The sequence below is a fragment of the Dermacentor andersoni genome, chromosome 11, assembly GCF_023375885.2.
Source record: "Dermacentor andersoni chromosome 11, qqDerAnde1_hic_scaffold, whole genome shotgun sequence".
Classification (NCBI taxonomy): domain Eukaryota; kingdom Metazoa; phylum Arthropoda; class Arachnida; order Ixodida; family Ixodidae; genus Dermacentor; species Dermacentor andersoni.
Window position 1 is genome coordinate 91,202,798 of NC_092824.1, and position 24,184 is coordinate 91,226,981.

General features: G+C 43.5%; 2 protein-coding genes across 4 annotated transcripts in view; one reads left to right on the forward strand and one right to left on the reverse strand.

The window, feature by feature from the left end:
• Rrp45 (exosome complex component Rrp45) overlaps positions 1-2,935 on the reverse strand; it is a 5,641-nt gene extending 2,706 nt beyond the window's left edge. The window contains exons 1-3 of one of the 3 annotated variants that reach the window (XM_055075147.1): positions 2,758-2,935; positions 2,098-2,318; positions 857-1,994 (exon numbers count right to left, since the gene is read on the reverse strand). In XM_055075147.1, coding sequence (XP_054931122.1) covers positions 864-1,994; positions 2,098-2,277 — 1,311 coding nt within the window. In that variant the 5' untranslated portion in view covers positions 2,278-2,318; positions 2,758-2,935 and the 3' untranslated portion in view covers positions 857-863. The other 2 variants (XM_050185726.2, XM_050185725.3) reach the window with 2 other exon arrangements.
• A 249-nt stretch (positions 2,936-3,184) lies between these two features.
• On the forward strand, positions 3,185-22,479 carry Mfap1 (Microfibril-associated protein 1). Its single transcript, XM_050185745.3, has 11 exons — positions 3,185-3,396; positions 3,885-3,936; positions 4,356-4,532; positions 6,185-6,329; positions 7,510-7,569; positions 9,150-9,277; positions 10,974-11,082; positions 13,686-13,846; positions 20,328-20,487; positions 20,657-20,746; positions 22,163-22,479. The coding sequence occupies exons 1-11, from the start codon at positions 3,315-3,317 to the stop codon at positions 22,349-22,351; spliced, it is 1,353 nt and encodes a 450-aa protein (XP_050041702.1). The 5' UTR covers positions 3,185-3,314; the 3' UTR covers positions 22,352-22,479.
• Positions 22,480-24,184: the final 1,705 nt, after the last annotated feature.

Below are 24,184 nucleotides of genomic sequence, written 5' to 3' on the forward strand. Positions count from 1 at the left end.
TGCTTATTGCTATGTATATAAATGTTAACTTTCAGATAATCTTTTTTTAGTCTGTGAGTAAGTAGTGGATCACTTCCCTTTCTTCTGTTTCTTCTCTTGGACATGCTGCGTCAAAGATGAACCATTGCCAATTAAACCAAATACTGATGCGACTAAACAAGGACTTCTTTTAAACTTGCCTGAACATGATTAACTACAATGGCTTGAGCATATGAGTCAGCCCTACAAAGCATCCATTCATATGGCCTGGTTGGGACTGCTGTGCACGACAGCAATAGAAATCATTCTGCAACTCTGAGCACCACGCATTTGATGTGCAACAAAATAATCTGCATTCATGCCGCAGCTAAATGGAAGAAGCCCTTTTCCACACAAGACCCAGGATCTCGGGGCATGACACATTTTATTGTTTTCAAACATGAGCAATTCCAAGTGCCTTTCAGTTTCCACAACCAAATGTCAATGCCCATGCATTGCCGTGCAACACCTCCCATCATTCCATGTTCACAAACGTCGATAATGGTATGCAGAAAGCATATTAACAAACATATAAAAATTTGCATAACCTAAACTGCCACCTGTTCACTTACCTCTACCATTATCTAAGTGGCAAGCAGATTACCTAGTTTAGATTCTGGAGGCAACAATGGGAAAAAAGATGTTCTGATCCAACATCACAATCTAAGTGAATCCTTAATTTGATTAGTGTGAGCTGCTTAAAAACCTACGGTCAATTTTCTGTCCATGCTTAAAACAGCCATACACACAATGACATCATAAAAACCTTACCCCGACATTTTGCTGCCACTAAGAGTAAGACCTATAGTATGGCACACGCATACAGACACGCACGCACCTGGCATTCAAAATGGAGTCCTTGGATACCACCCACGAGATGAACCACCTTCATCATCCTCAGCAGTGCTTTCCATTTGTTGTGCAGCCCTTGTATTCGCATTAGTGTCTTCAGGTTGAAGTACAATAACCTCTTCCTCTTCGCTGCTGTCGCTTCCGTCTTCTGCCATTTGTAGCGAAGGCCCTCTCCTCTTTCTGCTACCTTTTCCTGCATTTTTGCCTGCATGATCTGAATGCTCCAAGACACCCCATTTACTAGGACCACCTTTTCCAATCACCGCTGTCCCTAAGCCTTCCAAGAACACCTTGGCTTTGGATACAACCTCTGGTGTGTTGACTGTTGTGATTGTTCTTTCAGTAAGGGGCGTAGGGGGTTTCTGTAGCTCCACGTTGTCGATTTCGATGCTTTCTGGCTCCAACATAGTTGTCAGATGCTCATCCTCATCAACTTCAAGGGCAGCGGCAAAACCAACCCTCCTGTTCTTCATCCTACCTTCATCATCCTTGGCAATTTCAGCTTTAATCTTCTCAGCGAGTGTCTTGGCGCGCACCGAGGCCAGTCTGGAACAGAGCAACACCAAATCCCTGCGAACAGTGCAACCATGCTGATGCAACAAACAGATCTCTTCATGGGCATTTGCAGCGATAAACAGAAGTCCCTCGGCAATCCGTTCTTCCAGATCAGTAGGGTCAATAAGCACGGTCTTTCCGTCGTCATAGAAGGCAAAGCACACAAGGAAAGGATAGTGGTGTAGGTGCAGAGGAACTGGTTCACGATCCCTTGGGTTGTGGACAGTCACTTCTGTCCCAATGACAGTTACATCAGGCCTACGAAAGTGCATGAGCGCACCGATCGTTGCTATGCCAGCACATTCAACAATGTTACCCTGATGGTTTAACACTTGCGCATCAACCCGAAGTGCCCACACCTTCTCACCGGACACCACGCACAGAGACTCGAGATCAATGCAGTGAGAGTCACGAATGCAGCGCTCCAAAAGGCGAGAAACCTCGACACCATAGTCCCCAAGTCGACCTGCTTCAAAGTGTGGTGCCGCCATCGGTGACAGTTCAAGGTTCACAAAGAGTTCTCCTTCCGTCGGCCTTCCAGGTTTGGGTACTATTATTTCAGCAGACACCTGCATACCAGTTGTAGAAAGTTTGATTATGTTCAACCATCCGGGCTAGTGTCACGTTGAAAAAAAAAAAAAGCAACGTCGATCAACAATTGGCTACCCTTACCTGCACCAGCACCTTGGTGTCGCCGAGCGAGGCAACGCAGCATCCCCTGTCGAGGCCAAAGGAGACTCGCACGTTTCTGCTCTCCTTTGAAGTCCGGCGGTCGACACGCTTATCTTCCGAGACTGCGGTCTTGATGAAGTCACGCTCACAGTTGGAAAGCAAGTCGACGTTCGACAGCATCGTGACTTCTGGACGTATGTCGTGGTCAGTTTGTCACGCACCTGAGGAATGGAAAGCCCGTTGATTACTCAATTGCAAATGACAATAAAGTCTACGTGATTACACAGCTAGCATTGCGCTATGCGCGTAATTAAGGTGGAAAAGACGGTTGGCTAAAGTGTTCCGCAGCATTGCTACTCAAATTAACAGCAACTGCTGCAGCAACTAGAAAGCTTTTACTTTTGTAGTGCGGGAAACAAGTTGTTTTTTACAGCAGTCTGGAGATACGTGCTCCCAATGACACCGGATAAGAGAAACGGGCCACAGACTTATGACGAGCCTTTTTCAGTTAGCTATCGAATAGCATTGAAGAATTGACATGATACCCTGAGGGCGTGAAGATCTGATCGGCTTTTCGCTTCAAAAATTGGCTTTGGCAATGAAGGCACATGTTCAAGAAATAGCGACCGTACGGCACTGTTCGCGTTGCCAACTATTTACCACGAGCTCTCTTGATAAAATGGCAGATCAGCTTGCTTGGCAGGTGTCAACGCCGCCTTTGAACGCGATGAACGAGTGGAAAACATGCACGTTTACAAAGGCGCCAACGCCACATGGGTATCACGTTTTTTGAACGCACGCAGCAGCAAAGGCGTCCATTTGCAGTAAATCGACTTGTGTGGACATATGGCACGACTGCGGCGCTAGTTACCTTCTCTCAGGCCTTAGTCCCCTAGGCTATAAAGTCAAGCTATAGAGTAATACCATAGCCCCAATTATAATTTTATTACATTTTGTGCACTATGCGACTAAATTTACATAAAAATATTTGTGTACTATTTGGCGCGTTATGTAGCTTTATTGCCTTTTTTTTACATTTAGGTGAAAATGAGCCAAGCAAACAATCCATACAAAGCCGAGTTAGGGCTAAATCCACTAGCCATGTTTATGTGCGACTGTGGTGCGATTTCGTGCGCGTCGGACTAGTCTGCCCCAGTCGCAAGTGGAAGTAGTGTTTGCGAAGATATTTGCGCGTGTTACTATAAAATCGGGCCGCAATGTCGGGCACGATGAGTGCCTCTCAGGCGTCAAACCTCATTCAATCAACAGCAGGCGCCATCCCCGTCCTCAATGAAAAGGGTAAGTGCTTTTGATTCATCGTACGCTGACCGTTCAAATCGACAACAGGGTCTGCCAATCCAGCTAGAAAATAAATGGCAGTTTAGTTTATTGCCTCATGCATACTTGTGGCAGTTAGTTCTACGCCTCTTCATTCAGGAGTTGATTGTTCATATACAGGAGTATGACAGCGTTGTTGGGCCGGTATGACCCACTTGAACATTTTCGTTTCGCGAAAGTCTTGAGTATGTTCAGCTTGTTTCGTTTTGTTCTTGACGGAGGCTCTCGCGGATTTCTATTTTTTTACCGTCAGTTCCAAGCGCTAAATGTTGAACCATAAACCTGAACTTATATTTAGCGACCAGGTACCGAATATTCCGTGCTTTAACTAACGGGCAATTTACACTCCGTAGGAATCTCTCGAAGGAACGTCTCAGCCGGCTATCAGCATGTTATGATAATGCACTAATAAAGAGCCTAATAATCTGAGTTTGCCCTTTCGTTTCCAGGCGAGGTTTCCATGCAAAAAGTGAAAGTGCACAGATACATATCTGGAAGAAGGTAAGTGGACTCTTTCCGGAAGACTCTTCCAGATTACTAGTAGCCAGCCTCTGGAACATAAGCTCACAATGTCATAATTGCATGCATTATTGACAAAGCGGTGGAGCTGGTGACTTTGTTCATAGAGGTGATGCTCTCATTAATATTACGGTGAAATGAGCACAGTTTAACCTATCTTTGGACTAGCAGCGTTACCATAATTTTATCATTTCACCCTGTGCTCATGGTCAACAGAGACTGAACAAGGGACGCATCAGCCCGGAGCCTACATTTCAACAGAACTTGCCTTTATCATGATGAAGTTCCTTTGTCAAACATTGACTTCAGGCTGAGGGTTTCCCTGTTAACCGTTGTTTCTTTCTGTGAACCATTTATTTTGCTTGGCACCCTGTGCTTATCGCCTCCTTTGCTACCCACAGACCTAAATATGCTCCTAAAGAAAGCAGCGATGAAGAAAGTGGAGATGAGTTCACATTCGAGCGGCGGCAGCAACCAGTCATTCCGGAGCCCATTCCCATCGACGAGGAAGCCGAAAAGAATGACCCACGTCTGCGCCGTCTCCAGCGAAGAGACCAGCAGCTTAACGAAGAGGAACGGTAAGATTGTGCTTTTACAGTGTCTTGAAAAGCTTGGTGCAGTAAAGTGAACTATTGCTGTAAGCTATTGTAACATTTTAGCGCAGTCTGACTTATGATGGTAAGGGTGTCATCTATGCCATGGAATGAGTCTTGCACCAGGAAATAGGTGCAGGCTAGGCAGCTGGTGCCATTATAATGTGATAAACTGTAACAACTCAGAGTTGTCCCTTCAGCACTGATTATTTAATGCCACTTAAGAGCAATATTTGTGAACTGTTAAGACCGCTATATGTGACATAAGTAGTTACTAGCGATGCTTCATTACCAAGTCTCATAATGCGCAAGTAACTACATTCAACACTGATCACTTTTCAGTGTTGGTTTGCTGTACATTAATGATTTGCAAAAAAGTAACCAAGGGAAGAAAATGGCAGGGTGTCAGAATTAAATGTTTTTTGCTCTGGTTTTAGTTTCGTTCCACTGAAAAAAAGTTGCATTCCGGTTCTGCTCTGGAAAACAAGATCTATAATAGTTCATAATGGTTTTGGCTCGCATGCAAAAATTTTCGAAGCAATAAAACGTAGTATTTATTTTTCTCAACAAGTGAATTATGAATTTGGAGATTATGATCAGTGCCTTGAGTCAAGACGCTGAGCGTGATCTCGGAATCGATATGTCATCGAGTCTTGCTGAAATGAGAGACCGCTGTTCTGATAAAACGAGCGATAAAACTTTGGAATTAAAGTGTTGTACCTGTATAAAACCGAGACAATAAGCTCATCAGCAGTTAAGCTCTGGGTTTTTGCTACGATATTGATCTGCTATTGCACCGAGCAACAGGCTTAGATTAATGGAGTGCTCGACAACGCTATTGCTCACGCTATCCCTGCCCGAGATATATGCACGAATTCTTACATTGCCTGAAGTCGGTTCTTTCAGATTGCTGATTTTTCCTTTGAACCGAAAACCGATCAAAAATATTTCAATTTCACTCCGACACAAAAAAAATAACGTTTCGGTTACGTTTTCATTCCGAGCAATAATATTGCTTTTTTCTTTAATTTTTCGTTTTGGCTTTTATTTCGTTCTGACACACAGAAAAATGGTATGGAAGCATTGCATAGCTCATTTCATTTTTTTTTTTTTTTTTTTGCTTCATTGAGAAACATGACATCTTTATTTTTGTAATTCTGAGAGTCTGATCACTATGATGACAGTAGTTTGAATGGAACTTCATTATCGCATAGAAATTGTTTAAGATCACCCCCTCCCCCAGACACGCATACACACACACACACACACACTGTTTATTCCTGAAGCATTGTTTCTCTGTTGTTTTTTTCCCCACATGTCATTTCATCATCTACGCTGGTGATGATGTCCCACCACGGAAGGCTGAAGTGTGCAATCAAGGCCACATATGAGCTGCTGATATTTTAGTTTAGTTTAAGAGCAGGATTTGTTGTTGGGAGGTCATGTGATGCATAGAACTGATTGCCTGTGTTCTTTATTAACTAACAGAATGATTGTGAAGGGGACAAAAACGTAACCAATAGCAACACGTAATTAGGTGGAGTGATGTGGTTAGGGATGTACTAGTAATGTTAGCCAGTATTACTTTCACAGAGCTCATTTGGGTGATCCTTTATTTTTTGTTTTTTGCAAATTAGAATGGAAAGACACAGGATGATCCATGAGCCAGAGGTCATATCTGTTGGTGCTGATGGAGAAGAACCGATGGACGAGAGCGAGATGCGCGCTGCTCGGTGGCGAGATGGAGAAGAAGACAGCGATGCTGAAGAGCTTGATGACGAGGTGCACTTGAGTTGCATGCTTTCATGAAAACAAATTGTTCAAATCTTAACATTTAACCTTTATTGCATTTTCACTTTTTGAAATGAAAAATTTATGCTGTGCTCTATGTTACTCAACTGCTGTATAATACCTGCCGTATCTTTTCACAAAGCTGACACGTGCTAACTGGAACTTCTGCGCACTTCGTTGCACATTTTTAGTATGTATTTCTTCAGGCAGGTGTAGGTGTAGGCACAAGACATCTAGAAGATGGGTGGTTCTTATGGTTTGGATATATAAATTTTTCGCTGGCAATGGTAAAATCGGAAAGTAAGAAGTTAATCAGTTAATTGTTTTTTAATTGACACAAGTACTCAACATCCACTGATATGTTGCAAAAAAAAACATCCTTTAATATCTGTTACTCGCCATTCTGTAATCACTGAAGTTCGTCGCTGAGAAACCTGGTATTTAAGTTTATTTGAATAACTGTATGTGTAACTCAACTGAGAGAAATGTTAAGTTGAACCAGATCAGGAGATGTTACTTCTGGAACTGTGACTGGGTAACAAATACTGGAAGCCAAGAAGGAAAAGATGTGAGAAGATGCTACACTGAAATGTGTGATACACAAATGGCCACCATGCATGATCTGTGGCACCCTCTAACCAAGGCTTTTCAATTGCATATTGGGTTTAAAAAAAAATTATCTGCCAATCTGTAAATGACCGAATTCACTGCACATAATGTCTTTAGACTTTTTCTGCACTGAGAATGACTCTAGGGTGCAGAAAAGGCCTTTAATGTGCACTTTCACCTTTATTCTTCATTAATATGGCATATGTCTCTCTCTTCTTCTAATTTATTTTTCTTTCACTGAATGAGTGTAACGAAAACAATGGTGTGGATTCCAGGTTTGAATATAGTCGGTGTGTATTAATAACAGTGACATTGTGCCACTTTTTATATTATTTTAGACTGGAAGAACAGGTACTTGCTTATTCAGATTATGGATCACTTGTTAGAGAATATATATACATATATTCTCTCTCTCTCTCTCTCTCTCTCTCTCTATATATATATATATATATATATATATATATATATATATATATATATATATATATATATATATATATATATATATATTATGCAAACAACATGGTTTTACAGAGCGCTCATCCTAATGCCATCCTTGCAGGAAATTGAGCGCCGACGTCTGATGCTGAGACAACGGGCTTTGGCAAGAGCTCAAGAAGAGGTGAGTAGGTTTACATACATCATGCCTTGGGCAAGCTTATGCAGTGATAGTTTGCTGGTTTTGTTATACAGTCTCACATTGGAGAAATAAAAATATTTAGTGCATTATTCAATTTACCACTCAGTTTACTTCACATAGTCCAGGAATAGTAATCTCATGCACGTCTCGTACATGTTGAATTCATTCAAAATATAAAAGGATGTTGGAGCATAATTATAGCAGTTGTACATCGTTGCAGTGAGTTCTAAACGCACGATAGAACCTTGTTGATATGTTCCATTTTGTTACGTTTTCTCGGCTTTTAAAGCTCGACGCCAGTGCTGATTAGTACCCACAAAATCATCTATATTAGCTTCCCATTTGTAACGTTTCTCTTCCTTGTTGTTACGTCCAAAAACTGTGTTGGCACAGTACTGACAAGGCATCATCCTTTGGTAACACCTACATTAGTTACTAAGGCATGAATAGGAGCCCAAGCCACCTATCATGAATATATCTCCTCAGATGATGGTGTTGGGACATCGTAACTGTTTAGTATATTGGACATCATTGTCGGTTTGAACACTGCTCAGAATGTCGAAAGTGGAGATCGCGACTTCACCTGACGCACAAATTTACTAACACTGTCATAGACTTGGATACCCTCTTGCACTGTTACATCGACTCAAACAGCCTTTTGGTACACACAGTTTGATACTGTTTAACATTGTTCAGATAAAGTTGTAATTACTGAAGCTTGTAGTAAGCTTCAGTAATTTGGTAGAGTCGAATCAAAGCTGCCTAGTATGATGCACGTCATTGCCTGTAACGTTGCTTTTCGACATTTATTTCATATATTTATTTGCATCTGTGTACACACACCACTGTCATTGAAAAGAAAAATGTATAATCATTGCATTCTACTGGTGCTAATATATGGGACAGAAACTGGGAGGCTAACAAAGAAGCTTGAGAACAAGTTAATGACTGAGCAAAGAACGATGGAACGAAAAATGTTAATCGAAACATTAAGAGATAGGAAGAGAGCAGTGTGGATCAGAGAGCAAACAGGGATAGCCGATATTCTAGTTGACATTAAGAGAAAGAAATGGAGCTAGGCAGGCCATGTAATGCTTAGGGCAGATAACCGGTGGGCCATTAGAATTACAGGATGGGTGCCAAGGGAAGGGAAGTGCAGTTGAAGATGGCTTAAAATTAGGTGGGGTGATGAAAGTAGGAAAATCGTCAGCGCAAATTGGAATCAGCTAGCACAAGACAGGGGTAATTGTAGATCGCTGATAGACGCCTCCATCCTGCTGAGGACATGAAAATAGGCTGGTGACAATGACATGCACTGATCTTGGCAGTTTGTGAGCATAAGTGACGGGAGACGTGCTGTGTTGTGGATATCAACATTCATTTTTGCAGAGCATCGTAGATAGCAGTACTGACGTTCTCGTCAGTGCTGCAGTAAAGAGCACTTGTTTGTCTACTGTGCTTGGTCCATTCGCTCTGATTGCTTTGACAATGCTGAATGAACAATCTGTGCTTGGCTTAGTTGAACTGTGAGTTGTTTATTTATCCTGACCTCTCTCTTTCAGGAGCTGCTTGATTTGGAGGATGAGGGCCGCTCGGATGAAGAGGAGTCCGAAGAATCTGAATATGAAGAGTACACAGAGTCTGAGGAAGAAGACACCGGACCACGTCTGAAGCCTGTATTTGTGCGAAAGTAAGTCAGTGCATCTTTTTTGTAACTTACATGAGTCTCTCTCTGTTTTCTGTTTATGATTATTATTATTTACTTTCATCATTAAGGGTACTCTGAAACTTCTAAAATAAAAGATAAGTGTTTGCTCACTTAATAGGTCACATAGCAAACATATTATCCATGGTGCAGCCTTAGGCAAAAGTTTAAAAGGCCGAAACATTTGACATTTCACAGTCACATTATTGACCCGCCACGGTAACTTGGTGACTATGGTGTTGCACGGCTGAGCTCAAGGTCGCAGGTTTAATCATGGCTGCATAGGCTGCATTTCACTGGAAGCAGAATGTAAGAACACCTGTGTACTCATTAATCTGCACATTAGTGAACCCCAGGTGGTCAAAATTCATCTGTAGCCTTTCACTATGGCGTGCCTCATAATCAAATTGTGGTCTTGGCACATAAAACTACAGAATCCAACTTCTTTTTTTATTTGACGGTTCACAGCATTCCTGCTAAAATATTATGGTCCCCATTTTGCACAAGTATAAAGCTTGTAGACATCTCAGTGTCCTTTCTTTATTTATTCCTCTACTACTTCATCTTCTCCTTCTCTTTAACCTCCATGGTGGGTGGCACAATGACAATGGCTATAATGTACTGCTAAGCCAAAGGGCATGACATCAGATATGGGCCATGATGGCCGTGTTATGATGGGAGCAATATGCATAGACACCCGTGTACCATGCATTGGGTGCAGGTTAAAAAAACTCAGGTGGTCAAAATTAATCTGGAGTTCCCCACTGCAGCATGCGCCACAATCATATCCTGGTTTTGTTACATAAAGCCATAGCATTTGAATTTTTCCTTTTCTTTGCAAGTCTCCTTGAACAGTTTGGTCCTGTACTAAGTTAATAACACGTAAGTGAGAAAAAGATATTCACAGCTAGTATTTCTCATATATGTTTACTGTGACCATTTTTCAGTGAACTTTGACATTCTCACCTTGGTAACATATTCGTGACCTCACTTTAAAAATTTATTTCTAGGCCTAAAGATTCATTGGTCTATTCTCTACTATGGATAAACAGTAGATGCCTGTTGGCATGTTTCAGGCTGTTACATTTTCCTGGCTATGTTGCATTCACACAGTCCTTCATTCCTTTTGTCAGGCACCAGCTCTTGCATGTTCCTGCACCTTCCATATTTTCGTTGTGGTTCTGTGAAACACATGTCATTTTGGCGGTGCAGCGGCAATGAAAAAAAAAAAAAATTGCACAATCAAGCATTGACCAAAGCTACTAAATTAAGATAGGCAGCACTGCTGTGCACGAGTAAGTAGATGGGCTCTTCCCACGTTTGCAGGATAGGTGAGGTCACCTGTGACCTGCAACAGCATTCAAACAGTCACAAATATATATCGCCATCTTGCCATCTCACATTCATGGGCTGGCCAGCTGTCAGAATGAAAAATAATTCCTCCCGACCTGCAAAGGTCCACCGAACTACCCTCGAGTGTGAGAAATGGCATTGGCCTGGTACTTTTGCTATCTGCATATCAGCTGCGCCAGCACTGTGTAGTGCAATTTAGTCGCTGCAATCACCATTCACTTTCTCTAATTTCTTTTTCTCTTTTTCGTCCCCGGTTGCCACTGTACTGTGTAGTTAGATTCAAAACCTTCGGATCTTTGACATCTGCCTAATCTTTTGCTAAATGCAGGCGTGACAGGGTCACAATCCAGGAGCGCGAACGACTGGCTCAAAAAGAGAAGGAACTCGAGCACGAGGCAAAGCGCATTGCCGAAGAAAGGCGACGCACCACACTGAAGGTGAGAAAAAAAGATTGGCAGACTTGAGCAGTTGCTTCAACGTTGAACTCATTAAACTTAATGAGACAGCAGCAAGTTCTCCCAGTTAACACCTCATTTTCTCAAAAGCTACTAATTTGCAACACACATGTAATTTTTGTTCACTACAGTATTGCCTTCAGCAGTGCAATAAACAAGGCAGTTTACTTTGTTATTTTTTACTTGGCACATTCATAGTTGTCTCGTGCTACATGATGTACACAAAAAAAGAAGGAAGGGATGATAGAAACAAAGGCATAAAATCGCAAATTACCAACATCTTTATGCATTTTTTATATATAGGGATGAGTGGGTAATGTCAGAAGCTTTCTGAACATTACAAGTCGCAGAGGTTTTCGTGAAGAACTTGTAAAAGTGGGAAATGGAAAACTAAGACATGCAAAAAAGTCCGTTGTCAAATGAAGGTAGATCACAAAATGAGTTATCAGTTGACCAGCATTTTTGTGCCTTCGTTTGTGTCATCTTTTCTTGGTGCATGTGTAACACACATTGCAAGACAACAATGTAAGTGGAACCGCCGCCACTCAGTCTGCATGACAGCAGAGCAGTTAGCTTTTCCAGCATGCAGCTGCGCATTGCCACATGTTCGCGAGTTCGAGCCTTGGTGGCACATTTGGGCAGAGTTCTGTTTCGCTTTGCCATATAGTGATCAGGAAACTCTGGATGAAGAGATGCCTTGAAGACTCGGCAGTGATCAAATCAACTGAACTTTATTCAACATGAGTAGTTACAGATGATCAGGGTACAGTCTAAAGGCTCAAGGATTCGGCTTGCCGGGGCCTGTACCCTGTAAACTACAAATACTAGTCGGGCAAAATAAATTGATGAATACATTCAGCAGCAGAGATGTGCATGTATCACCTACAGGTTATTCAGCACAGAATACAATATACAGAATGTCTCCGCAATTAAAAATAATTAGCGGTTCAAAAATTTTATAAGTAAGCAGCAGAACACTCAGCAATGCCATTAACAAAAATTTGAGGAAACCACCCTACGATAAGGAACATAGAAAAAGAGGGTAATTGAAGCTTGTATGCATGAGTGATAAACTCAGTTTTCAGCTTCTAGCTGCTGCGACAGTAATATTCTTCAGTGGCACATCATGACAACATACCCTACTGCATGTGGTGAGCTCAAGCAAGTTGTGTCTGTTATCTTGGATTTTCTCTTGCTGGCTTTACTAAATGTGTTAATGCTTAGCTCGCCAAACCACATCTAAGCTCGAGATAGTGCGACCATCAGTGCGCTTGATTAGAATTTAAGTATGGTGCAACATTCTTTGAAGTGAAAATCAATTGCTTTTTTATATAGAACTAATCAACAAAATTCTTTCATTTCAGCATGCATTGGGCTGTTCTTCCATTTCTCCTGGATAGCAAAGGTTAAACTTATTCCAATGCAGATATTTGTGTTGCATACAACCGCCATACAACTTAGATTCATGCTTCTAGTAGCTTCATTTAGGAAATGGAAGCTGCAAAGACCTAAGGTATTGGAAAGAAGACGGACTAAGCTAGCATTTGCAATGCATTATCACTGGATATCTTCACCATTTTCTGCAGGGTGAACAAGCGTGTTTGAACCATGTTTACATTAAGTATGATTGAAGCTGTACCTATGGTCAAAAGCTTGCTTTACATTATGGTTGCGTGGTTATGAAGCATTACCATGACAGCAGAGCAGACCATTCCTAAAATCTTTAGGCTAGCATTTGCATACCATGGTTAGTCAATTTCCTGTCATTACAGTCACCCTTTAAACCAGCCTAGATGGTAGCACTTCATGTGTTTAACGAGATTGAAGATGTTAACATCAATATGACAATGACATCATGAGTAACTCCCAGGCAATTAGCAATTATTAGCCAGCACATCTGGCTGTTCATCACCAGGGCCATTTACAGTCGCTTGGGCCATCATTAGTTGCCAAGAAGTTTTCAGAATTTCAGGGTGAAAAAAACATTTTGGACTGTGTTCACATTAATGGTGCATTTGGCTGGTCTTCTTCAAGTGCTCCAGAGCACCGTGCTTGGAGGATCTCTCACTTTCAACCTGGCAGCGTGGATGAGATCTGGCAGAATTTCGGTCATGTGGCCCCTGCGGCTTCCGTAGTCGGCATGATGTCAGCCACGGTGGCATGCCTTGGCACCTGAGCATTTTTTTTTCTTTGTTTGTTTACAACAGAAGACCTGCTCACGTTTTTCCTCTTCCAGCCTCCGATTGCTTTGGTGAGCAGCTGCACGTTCGGCTCGGTCACACTTTCTTTCGCTTTAATGAAGAGCCGTCTCCACATCGTTGCAATCCATGTCAGAGTGCAGTAGGGACCAGCCAAATAGTACCATATGTAGGTATTGTAAGCACAAAAAGATCAAACTGTGAGTTGGTTACAATAAGATATCGGTGCAGTTGTGACATACAGCAACAACCATTAGTTATTAAGCTTAGTGTACAGTAGCTTTGAGGATGCCTTTTTCAGCTGAAATACTCTCAGCCACCCATCACATGCTCATCCCTCCACCCAATCCAGAGGCTCGTAACATGTTCCTGCGTCTAATGTTACAGATCGTGGAAGAAGAGACCAAGAAAGAGTTGATGGAGGAGAAGCGTGTTGATGACTCGGAAGACTGGGTCAACACGGACGACGAAAACGACGAGGCAGCATACGAAGCCTGGAAACTACGTGAGCTGAAGCGCATCAAGCGTGACAAGGAAGAAAAGGAGCAGTGAGTTTTTCATCTTCTTGGTTACTCAAATGTTTTTGCCACGTTGCCTCAGTGAGTAGGGCACAGTGCTACTGACCTTGAATTCATGAGTTCGACTCCCAGCTGCTGTCGCTGCATTCCAGCGGGGGCTTTGGCTGCGCATTAAATTTGCGCTGCAGCGCCTTTTGAACACAGTAAGAAATCCACTGCAGTAGCTCGGTCGCTATGTTGTTGTACTACTGGGGTCAAGGTTGCGGGTTCGATTCTGGATGCAATGGCCACATTCCGATAGAGGCGAAATGCAAAAAACGCTCATGTATGTAAATTTAAGTGCTCATTAAAGGAACCCCAGGTCGTCACAATTGATCCAGAGTCGTCCACTACGGCGTGCCCTGTAACCATATCGGGGTTTCTGCAGGTAAAACCCCAGGATTTATTTATTTTAATTAATTGGTTTGCCTACCAGCAGCAGCGATGTTGTCTTCTCTTCCACTTTCATATCCCTTTTTTTGTCCTTTATAAGAACATAAAAGTCTATCATAAACTTCAGCATCATCTGTGCTTCTATACATATGGTTCAGCAATCTTGGTTTTATATTTTCCAGAAATTCAGCATACCCTCTGTTTTTATTTTTACCTAAAAATTTAGTCTTTGTCAATGAACTTATTTTTCCAAGCTCTTGCAGAGGATCAATTTCTGCATCGAGCTTAGCATTACATTTTTGCTCAGTGCACTCGAGCATCTCTACAACAAACACCTGTACGATGAAATGACCTGTATAACATAGGAATAATTCTGTCTCAGTTCCCCTAAGTGACCCGTATAGTGAATGATCATTATAAAGGTGTTCAACTGTATCTGGTTCACTAATTTTGTTGATGCTTAAATGTGCTGTATAATTGCAGGCCTGCATTTCAATGCTATAATTGCATTGAATAAACTGAATAATATTTTCAAGAAGTAGTCTGGCAAAAGCACAACGTCACACAGTGATGAGATTGTGCAGAAATTAAGAGGGGTTCACTTCATATTAAAGCATAATTTGAATTAGGGTTCCTTTGTTACACCAGCTGGACATAAAGCTGCAAACGAATATGGAAAAAGAAACACTGGGTGGATGTGACCCACTGTTAGCATCTGGGAACTTGCAATTTGATGCACTCCAGTGGTCGCAGCACACCCGGCTCCTGGCTTAAGGGTTGGGGGAGACCACTCTCGGTAGCACACACCACAACCCCATCCCCCAGCCTCGCCCCCATGTCTCCGTTCCCCCACTACCCGCCGCGGTTGCTCAGTGGCTATGGTGTTAGGCTGCTGAGCACGAGGTCGCGGGATCGAATCCCGGCCACGGCGGCCGCATTTCGATGGGGGCGAAATGCGAAAACACCCGTGTGCTTAGATTTAGGTGCACGTTAAAGAACCCGAGGTGGTCGAAATTTCCGGAGTCCTCCACTACGGCGTGCCTCATAATCAGAAAGTGATTCTGGCACGTAAAACCCCAGAATTTAATTCTTTTTCCCTTTCCCCCACTGCTTTTGTTTTAGTTACAGTAGGCCTGAAAAAAAAAAAGATAGCAAATAAAAAAATTATACAGATACCATGCACTGTGGGAATTGATGTAAGCGAAGCTTTCTGTGCTGTTTGCTTTGACTGATGATAATTAGCGGTGATGTTGATGGCAAATATTTAATTTCTTGAATTCTTAGTCCAATACGAGAGTGGCTGTTAAATAGAATGGAGTTGATGTTAAATGGTACCTTGGGTGCACCACTGCTGTTTGTCTACATAGTACATAGAACACACAGGGAGACGTGTATACTTTGAGGCATTGTTGTGCGCCACTTTTCATAACCTCTGAGAGGGTTGAGCGTTGTCATTGCCTCACATGGCACATCGCATGGTAGCAGAAGTGTTGAACAGATAGTACGTGCCAGAATCACAATCTGGCTATAAGGCACAGTGCAGGCACGTACCCAGGGGGGGGCCCGCCCCCCCCCCCCCCCCCGAAATCAAGTGGCATACCCCCCCCTCCCCTCCCTCCCCACCCACGCCACCACTCCTCACACATTCCTAAAGCGCCGCCAGATCAATGTTGAGACTTGGCAGCTGCTCATCGGTCAGCGTTATGCTGCCTTTTTCACTCCTTTTAGATGGCGGTAGTTATCGGCATCTCTTGTAATGTGAAGGACAGTTTTCTCATAGATTCCGCACCCGCGCGCGCGATTAACTCGAGATGCCTTCAGTTGTTACCATCTATTCAACCGTCACGCGCATAGCTCAATCTTCTTTGTTTAGGCTGATCCTGGGACTAGGAGAGGGATGCGGCTGTTACTCAGCTGGTCTGTACTCTCATGGAACGAGTTGCGGCCGGAGAAAACGCCAATTGCGTTTAACTTTTCCCTTTGCTTCATTATTTCCTTAAGTTACGGCTCGCCGCGACGCTGGCAGATGCCCGGAACCATATACACGTGATATAGGTTAGATAAGGTGGGAAATAAAATAATGTGAAAGAGCGTCCATCATGAAACCCTGCAATAACCCTTAAACCCATAAGCAAGATGACTGTCGTCCGTTACCTCGTCTGTTTTTTCCTAATTGTATAGCACTTTTCGTGCAAAATTGGCAACTGGAAACAAACATCGCAAGGAGTTGAGAAATTAAGCGATCTACTAAGGGAGAGAGCCAAGGCAACAACCAAACTGCAAGCAAAAGCGAATAATAAAAAAGTTAACCGTTGTTTATGAGAATATTTATGGATCAACATCTTTTTATTTGAAAAGGAAGTAGAGAAAACGCCGCCGGAAGTGGAGAACAATTACTTGTTTTGAATGACGTTTCTACAGTTATCGGTCGAACCGCCTCACGTAGCCACTTCTGTGCTGTGCTTATGTGGGTGTTTTTCTAACCTTTCGTGGTGAGCGCAGTACGTCTAGAATCGTTGAGTCCTGCGCTCTACGCGGTTGTATGGGACTGGCGGCCGCACAGCGTTACGCAATTCGCGGAACTGTGAAAACTAATCAACAAGGCGAAAATAACTGATATTCGAAACTATAACATGAGAAAGGCTGAAGAAGCCGTAAAAAATTAACGCAGCCTGAAATCAGTAAAAAAGAAACCTGGCATAGGACAAACCATGATGTATACACTAAAAGATAAGAAGGATAATATCATCAGCAATGTCAAAGATATAGTAAAAGCAGCGGAAAAATTCTAAGCTGACCTGTATACAGTACCCAGAAGAGTCACGATACCTCACTTAGAAACAGTAATGAACAGGATACAGAAACTCTCCTATAACTAGCCATGAGGTCAGAAGGGCCCTGCAAGACATGAAACGATGAAGAGCAGGAGGAGAAGGTGGAATAACAGTCGATTTAATCAAAGATGGAGGAGACATAATGCTTGGAAAACTGGCGGCTCTTTATACGAAGTGTCTATCGACTGCAAGGGTCCCAGAAAACTGGAAGAATGCAGACATTATACTAATGCACAAAAAAGGAGACGTTAAATAATTGAAAAATTATAGGACCATTAGCTTGCTCCCAGTATTATATAAAATATTTACCAAAATAATATCCAATATAATAAGGGCAACACTGGATTTTGTCAACCAAGCGAACAGGCTGGCTTCAGGAAGAGATACTTTACAATGGATCACATCCATGTCATCAATCAGGTTATCGCGAAATCTGCAGAGTACAATAAGCCCCTCTATGTGGCTTATATAGATTACGAAAATGCATTTGATTCAGTAGAGATACCAGCAGTCATAGAGGCACTACGTAATCAAGGAGTACAGAACGCTTACGTAAAAAGCTTGGAAAGTATTGCTAATGCGACTGGTATTCGTTTGTTTGACCGATGCGCGTGGGCGCCATCACTCCAGAAAAGAGGAGGAAGAACGAACTGGGCTCGCGCTGTGAATCTAACCGGTCAGCGCTGCAACCGTTGTTGTAAATATAATCTGTAAATAGTTTCTCGCCTTACTGACTCGTCCTTCGCGTAAGAATATCTACAGAGGTTCTACAGCTACCTTAATTCTACACAGGAAAAGCAGGGAGATACCTATAGAGAAAGGGGTCAGACAGGGAGACACAATTTCTCCAAAGCTATTCACTGCGTGCTTAGAAGAATTCAAGCTATAAACTGGGAAGGCTTAGGAGCAAAGATCGACGGCAAATATCTCAGCAACCTTCGGTTTGCCGATGACATTGTTCTATTCAACAACAAAGCAGACGAGTTACAACAAATGATTGGAGACCTTAACAGAGAGAGTGTAAGAGTGGGGTTGAATATTAATATGCAGGAGATGAAGATAGTGATAAATAGCCGGGCAAAGGAACAAGAGATCAGGATCGCCAGTCGGCCACTAGAGACTGCGAAGGAGTACGTTTACCTAGGTCAATTAATCACAGGGAACCCTGATCATGAGAACGAAATTCACAGAACAAAAATAGGTTAGATCGCATACGGCAGACATTGCCAGCTCCTGACTGGAAGCTTACCATTATTATTCAAAAGTAAGGTGTGCAATCTGTGCATTTTGCCAGTGCTGACATATGAGGCAGAGACTTGAAAGCAAGTTAAGGACCACGCAAAAAGCGATCGAACGAAGATTGCTAGGCATAACGTTGAGAGAGAAAGAGAGTGGTTTGGAACAGGGAGCGGGCGGGTATAGACGATATTCTAATTGACATCAAGAGGAAAAAATGTAGCTGGGCAGGTCATGTAATGCGCCGGTTAGATAACCGTTGGACCATTAGGGTTACAGAATGGGTACCAAGAGAAGGAAAACGCAATCGAGGACGACAAAACACTAGGTGGAGCGATGAAATTAGGAAATTCGCGGGCGCTAGTTGGAATCGGTTGGCGCAGCACAGGGGTTATTGGAGATCGCAGGGAGAGGCCTTCGTCCTGCAGTGCACATAAAACAGGATGATGATGATGATGATGATGATGATGATGATGATGATGAAGGTGGTGGGCCCCCCCCGAAAAAAAATCCTGTGTACGTCCCTGGCACAGTGTTCTGTAACATCCACCTAAATCTAAGTGCAAGAGCATTTTTGTATTTCGCTCCCGTCTAAATTTGGCTGTCGTATTTGCGACCGTACCTGCAACCTCAAACAATGCCATAGCCACAAAGCTACCACAGCACACACAGACTTGTCGATTTGACGTACGACTGCTTGTATAGTGTCGTCTAGACCATACAATGCTTCAATGCCGCTTTGTGTCTGCACGCCCTGAATCAGTTGTCCACTCGACAAATTCGCATGGTGTTTATTTTTTAGAAATAGCAGAAACGTCGTGCTGCACCGTTCCTTCACTTCGCCCACAACTGCTGTCATGTCTATAGCAGTAGCGTTTCCTTGCTTTGTCGCATCACCTTTTCCCTCTTCCGCCCTCCCCCTATGTGTGAGAACTGTAAACCTAAGAGTGGCAAGGCTGTTATTCACTCGTTTTGTGACTTCGTCAGTTCTACCCCATTCTCTGCCTCCTCAGTACCATTCTGCCTACATCCCCTCTGGACTTGCATGTTAGTGGAAAGGTCAGCGCTGCAGCTTCTGTAATGCTTTTGTGGGGGACCACGCATAATTACAGCTGTCAAAAGGCAAATAAGGCAACGGCCAGGGAGCTTCAGAGGGCATTGTGCTTTTGTGTAGCAATGGAAACATTCAAGCAAGTTTTTCACATCGCCTTTCCTCTCTGTCATGCTCCTTCCATGTATACACACGTTCTGAACCCTCCCCCCCCCTCTCAACACGACGTGGAAGACAGAGCCAGCAGCAGCGGCAATCCAAAAGTTGATGAAGAAGCCAACCAAACTTCGCTTTAAAAAGAGTGCTTTGGCGGGAGGATTAAGCATGACTTTGACATCACCAAGCTGCTTGCATTGGAGTGTATAGAGGCTTGCAGATACGTGCAGGTTGCTGTCTTAACTGTCTGATAAATTTTTTCACCGAGTCCTTCCAGTTACAACCGAATACTGAAAAACAAAATTGGCAAACTTTTCTTTTTCTCTTTCATTCTGTTTTGTTTAAGACAAATATGCTGAACCCTAACTGTACAGTAAAATAATGAGAAACAGATACCTTTCCCTATGCTTTTCTTGTCTTCATTGTCTTTTGGTTTCTCATGGTTACTAAAGATCGAACTCCTCAGTACCGCTCTTTCTTTTCACTGATTGTGTGGCAAGTTTCTTCACTATGACAGCCTCAGCGGTTCAGGCAGCTCATAAAAGTTTATCAGCCAGTTGCAGGCTGACAGATCATGTTTATGTGATGCCTGCAGTTTAACGAGTGCTCCGCAACTGCCACTTTGGCCATAAGTGCAACGTTGTGAACGTTGTTCAAGTGTCCTGGGATTTTCTTTGTTTGTTTTTTTTAACCTGGAAACGCAGTGGCAGTGGCTTGATGGGCATAACTATAACAGGACGAAGTTGGCAAAGAGAAGGCTGCAGTGTTCTGACCCAAGTGCGTGGCGTTCCTCGTTCTGCAGGTACGAGAAGGAACGCATGGAGGTTGAGCGCATGCACAACATGACGGAAGAAGAGCGACGTGCCGAGCTCCGGGCCAACCCGCGCCAGGTCACCAACAAGGCGTCCAAGGGAAAATACAAGTTCCTGCAGAAGTACTTTCACAGGGGTGCTTTCTTCCTGGTGAGATGATTGACAGCCGTTCTCTCTTTTTTTTTTTTTTTTTTCTCTCAGTGCTTGCTGAATTTTTTTTACCGGACTCTAAACAGATGTAGACAAAAAGATGCAGCTTAGTTATGTGAAATAACCTATCGCTACCCGTTTTACATCCTGCTTTTCATTGTTTCTGCAGAACGAGGAGGACAATGTCTACAAACGAGACTTTTCGGCGCCCACCCTGGAAGATCACTTTGACAAGACTGTCCTGCCTAAGGTTATGCAGGTAAGTGTTTGAAAACTGCAACCATGTTACCCTCTTCACTACTTAAGGCAATGTAGACAGGGAAGTGAGTAACCATCTTTAAAACCTTATTTCGCGTAATTAAAGGAGCCCACAGAAAAAAAATGGTGACATAATGTTTTGAAACCAAGCAACAGTGTCCCCAAATGTGAATGCGACTCTGAATTACAGTAGAACCTCGTGCATACGTTTTGGAGAAAACCGTGAGAAAAACGTACTAACCGGGAAAACGTACGATCCCAAGTAACTAAAAAATTTGACAAACTCAACTGTTGTTGGCATTTACATAATGCGAAGCGTCGTGCGGATCGTTGCGGCATGGGATGCCAAAGTGAATCGAGCTGGTGGTAACCAGGCGGACCGAGACGCGTTTTGTTTTCCTATCGCGTGGTGTTTTAAGAGGGCGACGGGAAACCGAGTTGAAATTGCGCTGGTGAGGGATGCCAGATGCCACTGAAGCAAAACGTGATGCCCATATCTCACTGTCTGCAGCAGGGAACGGCGATGCATGTTGATTATCGCCTACTAAAAGCATGCAGTACGCTACGAATGGCGCTATGCACCTTGTGCTGTAAAAGAGATAGGTGAAAATGCTTATCGCAAAAGGCTGGGCGGCGATAGCTGTGAATGCGGCGTGCGACAACCCAGGCGGAGATTTGGTGGTACCATAATAGGAAACTGTACGCCGTCATTTTAATGTGAGACTGATGGCTATGTACTCTTCTATATCGCGTCTTTTCTTGTTCACATCCTACCTAGTATTCGGAAAACGTATACGATTGCAATCTGCAGCAGTTAACAGTGGTGCGTTTGGGTTATTGCCTATTAAAAGCGTGCGCTACGCTTCTGACGGCACCACGTGCTGTGAACCGGGTAGCAGAAGATGTTTATCACAGTGGGATTGGCGGTGATAGCTGTGAATGCTGCGTGCGACGACCCCGGAGAAGATTTTCTGGTACCAAACTGAGAAACTGAGTGCGCGCCTGCGTTTTCACGTGAGGTGGGTGGGTGAGTATTCCGGTGAAGCTGCTGTGGTGGGCAGCTATATACTGTTTTCGATCGTGTGCGCGCCTGGCACATTTTCTTGTGCACATGGGATCAAGCGGCCCGAAAACTCATCATACTATCGTATTTTGGTGACCTACTGAGCGTTGGTGACGAAAGACCGTGTTTTCTGGGAATGTATGAACCGGTAAACAATAATCGTAACTTTATTCGATCATTTTTTGTGTTCTCGATTGGGAACGTTGGCGCTGGGAAAATGTATGTAACGGGAATGTACCAACGAGGTTCTACTGTATCCATTGGCGACTGTACCTTGTGCCCAGCCCCCAGTTCCTTTAGTCATGTTTTATTTTCCTTAGGTGTGAGTTCATACTCCTCTTGTGTTAAATGCAGGTCAAGAACTTTGGTCGGTCTGGTCGAACCAAATACACACATTTGGTGGACCAGGACACCACTCTGTTCGACTCACCGTGGATGTCAGAAACAGCTCAAAATCTCAAGTTCCATGCAAACCAGGCTGGAGGAATGAAGCAGCTTTTCGAAAAGCCAAGCACCAAGAAGCGCAAGACAACGGCCTCTTGAATCGTGAAAATGGGTAGCCTAGCGTTGCCAGTACCTGTACATAGTCACTGTATTGTCATGTTGTTGTTATCGAGTCACCACACTTATAAACAGAGAATGGTTTGTCTTGATTAAAAACTGGCACCGTAGTTCCAGTGGTCATGGTTACACTAATACTGTTCAGTAGTAAACATGTTGAGTACATCTGGTTCTCTTTGTGAGGAGTATCAGTGCTGGTACAGGAACTTCATGGAGACAAAAATTAAACAAAAGTTTTCAGTTCAAAGTGTGCTAGTTTGTTAGGGCCTGTCACCTTATAGTTCAGAACGAGCACGGTTGTTGGCAGTATAAGGAACGTCATAGCAGTGGTAATCTGGACTGACATTTATTTTGCACATCATTGGCTGCTGCACTGCAATACACGCTGCTAGTTTTTGACCCATTCTTGATCTGCATCGCCTGAGCAGGGTTGGAACTGTATGTTTTAGCCACTATATATAAATAAGTTCTTATGTAACGTTTCAAACATAAAAACACAGTATATGCTGGTTCTGAATACTTGTCTTTAGAGCAAATGTTTATTCAGAAGTGTTTGGATGTCTCGCAACATCTTGCATGCCCGTCGCGGTGGCTTAACTGCTACAGGGTTGCGCTGCTAAGCACGAGGTCGCGGGATAAGCTCCAGGCGGTGGTGGCCGCATTTGCCTGGTGGCCGCAGGCAAAAATGCCCACGTCCCGTGCATTGGAGGCACATTGAAGATCCCCTGGTGATCAAAATTAATTCAGAGTCCCCCACTATGGCGTGCCTCACAAACAAATCGTGGTTTTGGCACATAAAACCCCAGAATTCATTCATTCATTCAACATCTTGCATTTAGCAGTGCTTGAGTGACAGTATAATTTCCCTGTACGCATGTTTGACAGCAATAACTGTATGAGATATTTTTTATCTATTCAGCTTTGCATGTTGTTATGTTGGTGTACTGTTCATGTGACCTCCATTAAATTTTATTTTATTCTCAAGGCAGCACAAGCTTTGGTACTTGTAAATACAGTGCTACGGCGTGTAGGCATCCTTCAATATTATGTTGTTGCCATAGCGACCCATAGCATCCAGGAATCTGCGTCGGGCGGCTCTTCCAACACTGCCATTGCCCTACTCCCTATAATCCCAAACGCCACTTTTGCTACTGCACAAACAGCGCTGCATGGCTTCTCTGTGCTGTCGCCCTACCGCGATACGGTGTTCACTCCTGTCACTTTCATCACCCGACTCTACGTGATCTCTAATAATCCCCAACTTGGTGCGGGCTCCAATAATCCCCAACTTTGTGCAACGCCAGCTTCAGCATCCTATTTCACGTGAACCCCAATAATGCCCAGCTTGGTGCAACGCCACCTGCGCCTCTCCATGCCATCGCCCTACCGCGGTAAGCTGTTCGCTTACACCTTCATCATCCTATTTCATGTGAACCCCGCTAATGCCCAACTTAGCGCAACCCCACCTGTGCCACACGTCTTCCCCGTGCCGTCGTGCTGCCACGGCCTGTTCGCTCTCGCCACCTTCGTCACTCTACTTTGCGTGATCCCCACCTTGGCGCAACATGGCCGGGTCGCGATATTTTGCATTTTGTAGTTAACAGAGCCCATAGCTGCCACACTACGATGGAGACGCAGTCGGAATGCCCAAGTGTGGTGTTGTGATTGCGTCGCGTGGCGCTGTGTTGTTGATTAGTAGACTGTGGATGAACAGTTCCTCTACTGCAGGTCTCGCGGGCTTTGTACTTTTCTGCTGCCACATCGTATATGCGGAAATGAATGATCGACGCCACGCGTGTGCTGTGAGCTATTGGT

Excerpts from the sequence above, each read along its gene's own strand:
- Mfap1 (XM_050185745.3), top strand. The coding sequence starts at position 3,315 with ATGTCGGGCACGATGAGTGCCTCTCAGGCGTCAAACCTCATTCAATCA. Across the intron at positions 9,278-10,973 it reads AAGCCTGTATTTGTGCGAAA|GCGTGACAGGGTCACAATCC; the intron begins GTAAGTCAGTGC and ends TGCTAAATGCAG. Across the intron at positions 20,747-22,162 it reads TCCTGCCTAAGGTTATGCAG|GTCAAGAACTTTGGTCGGTC; the intron begins GTAAGTGTTTGA and ends TGTTAAATGCAG.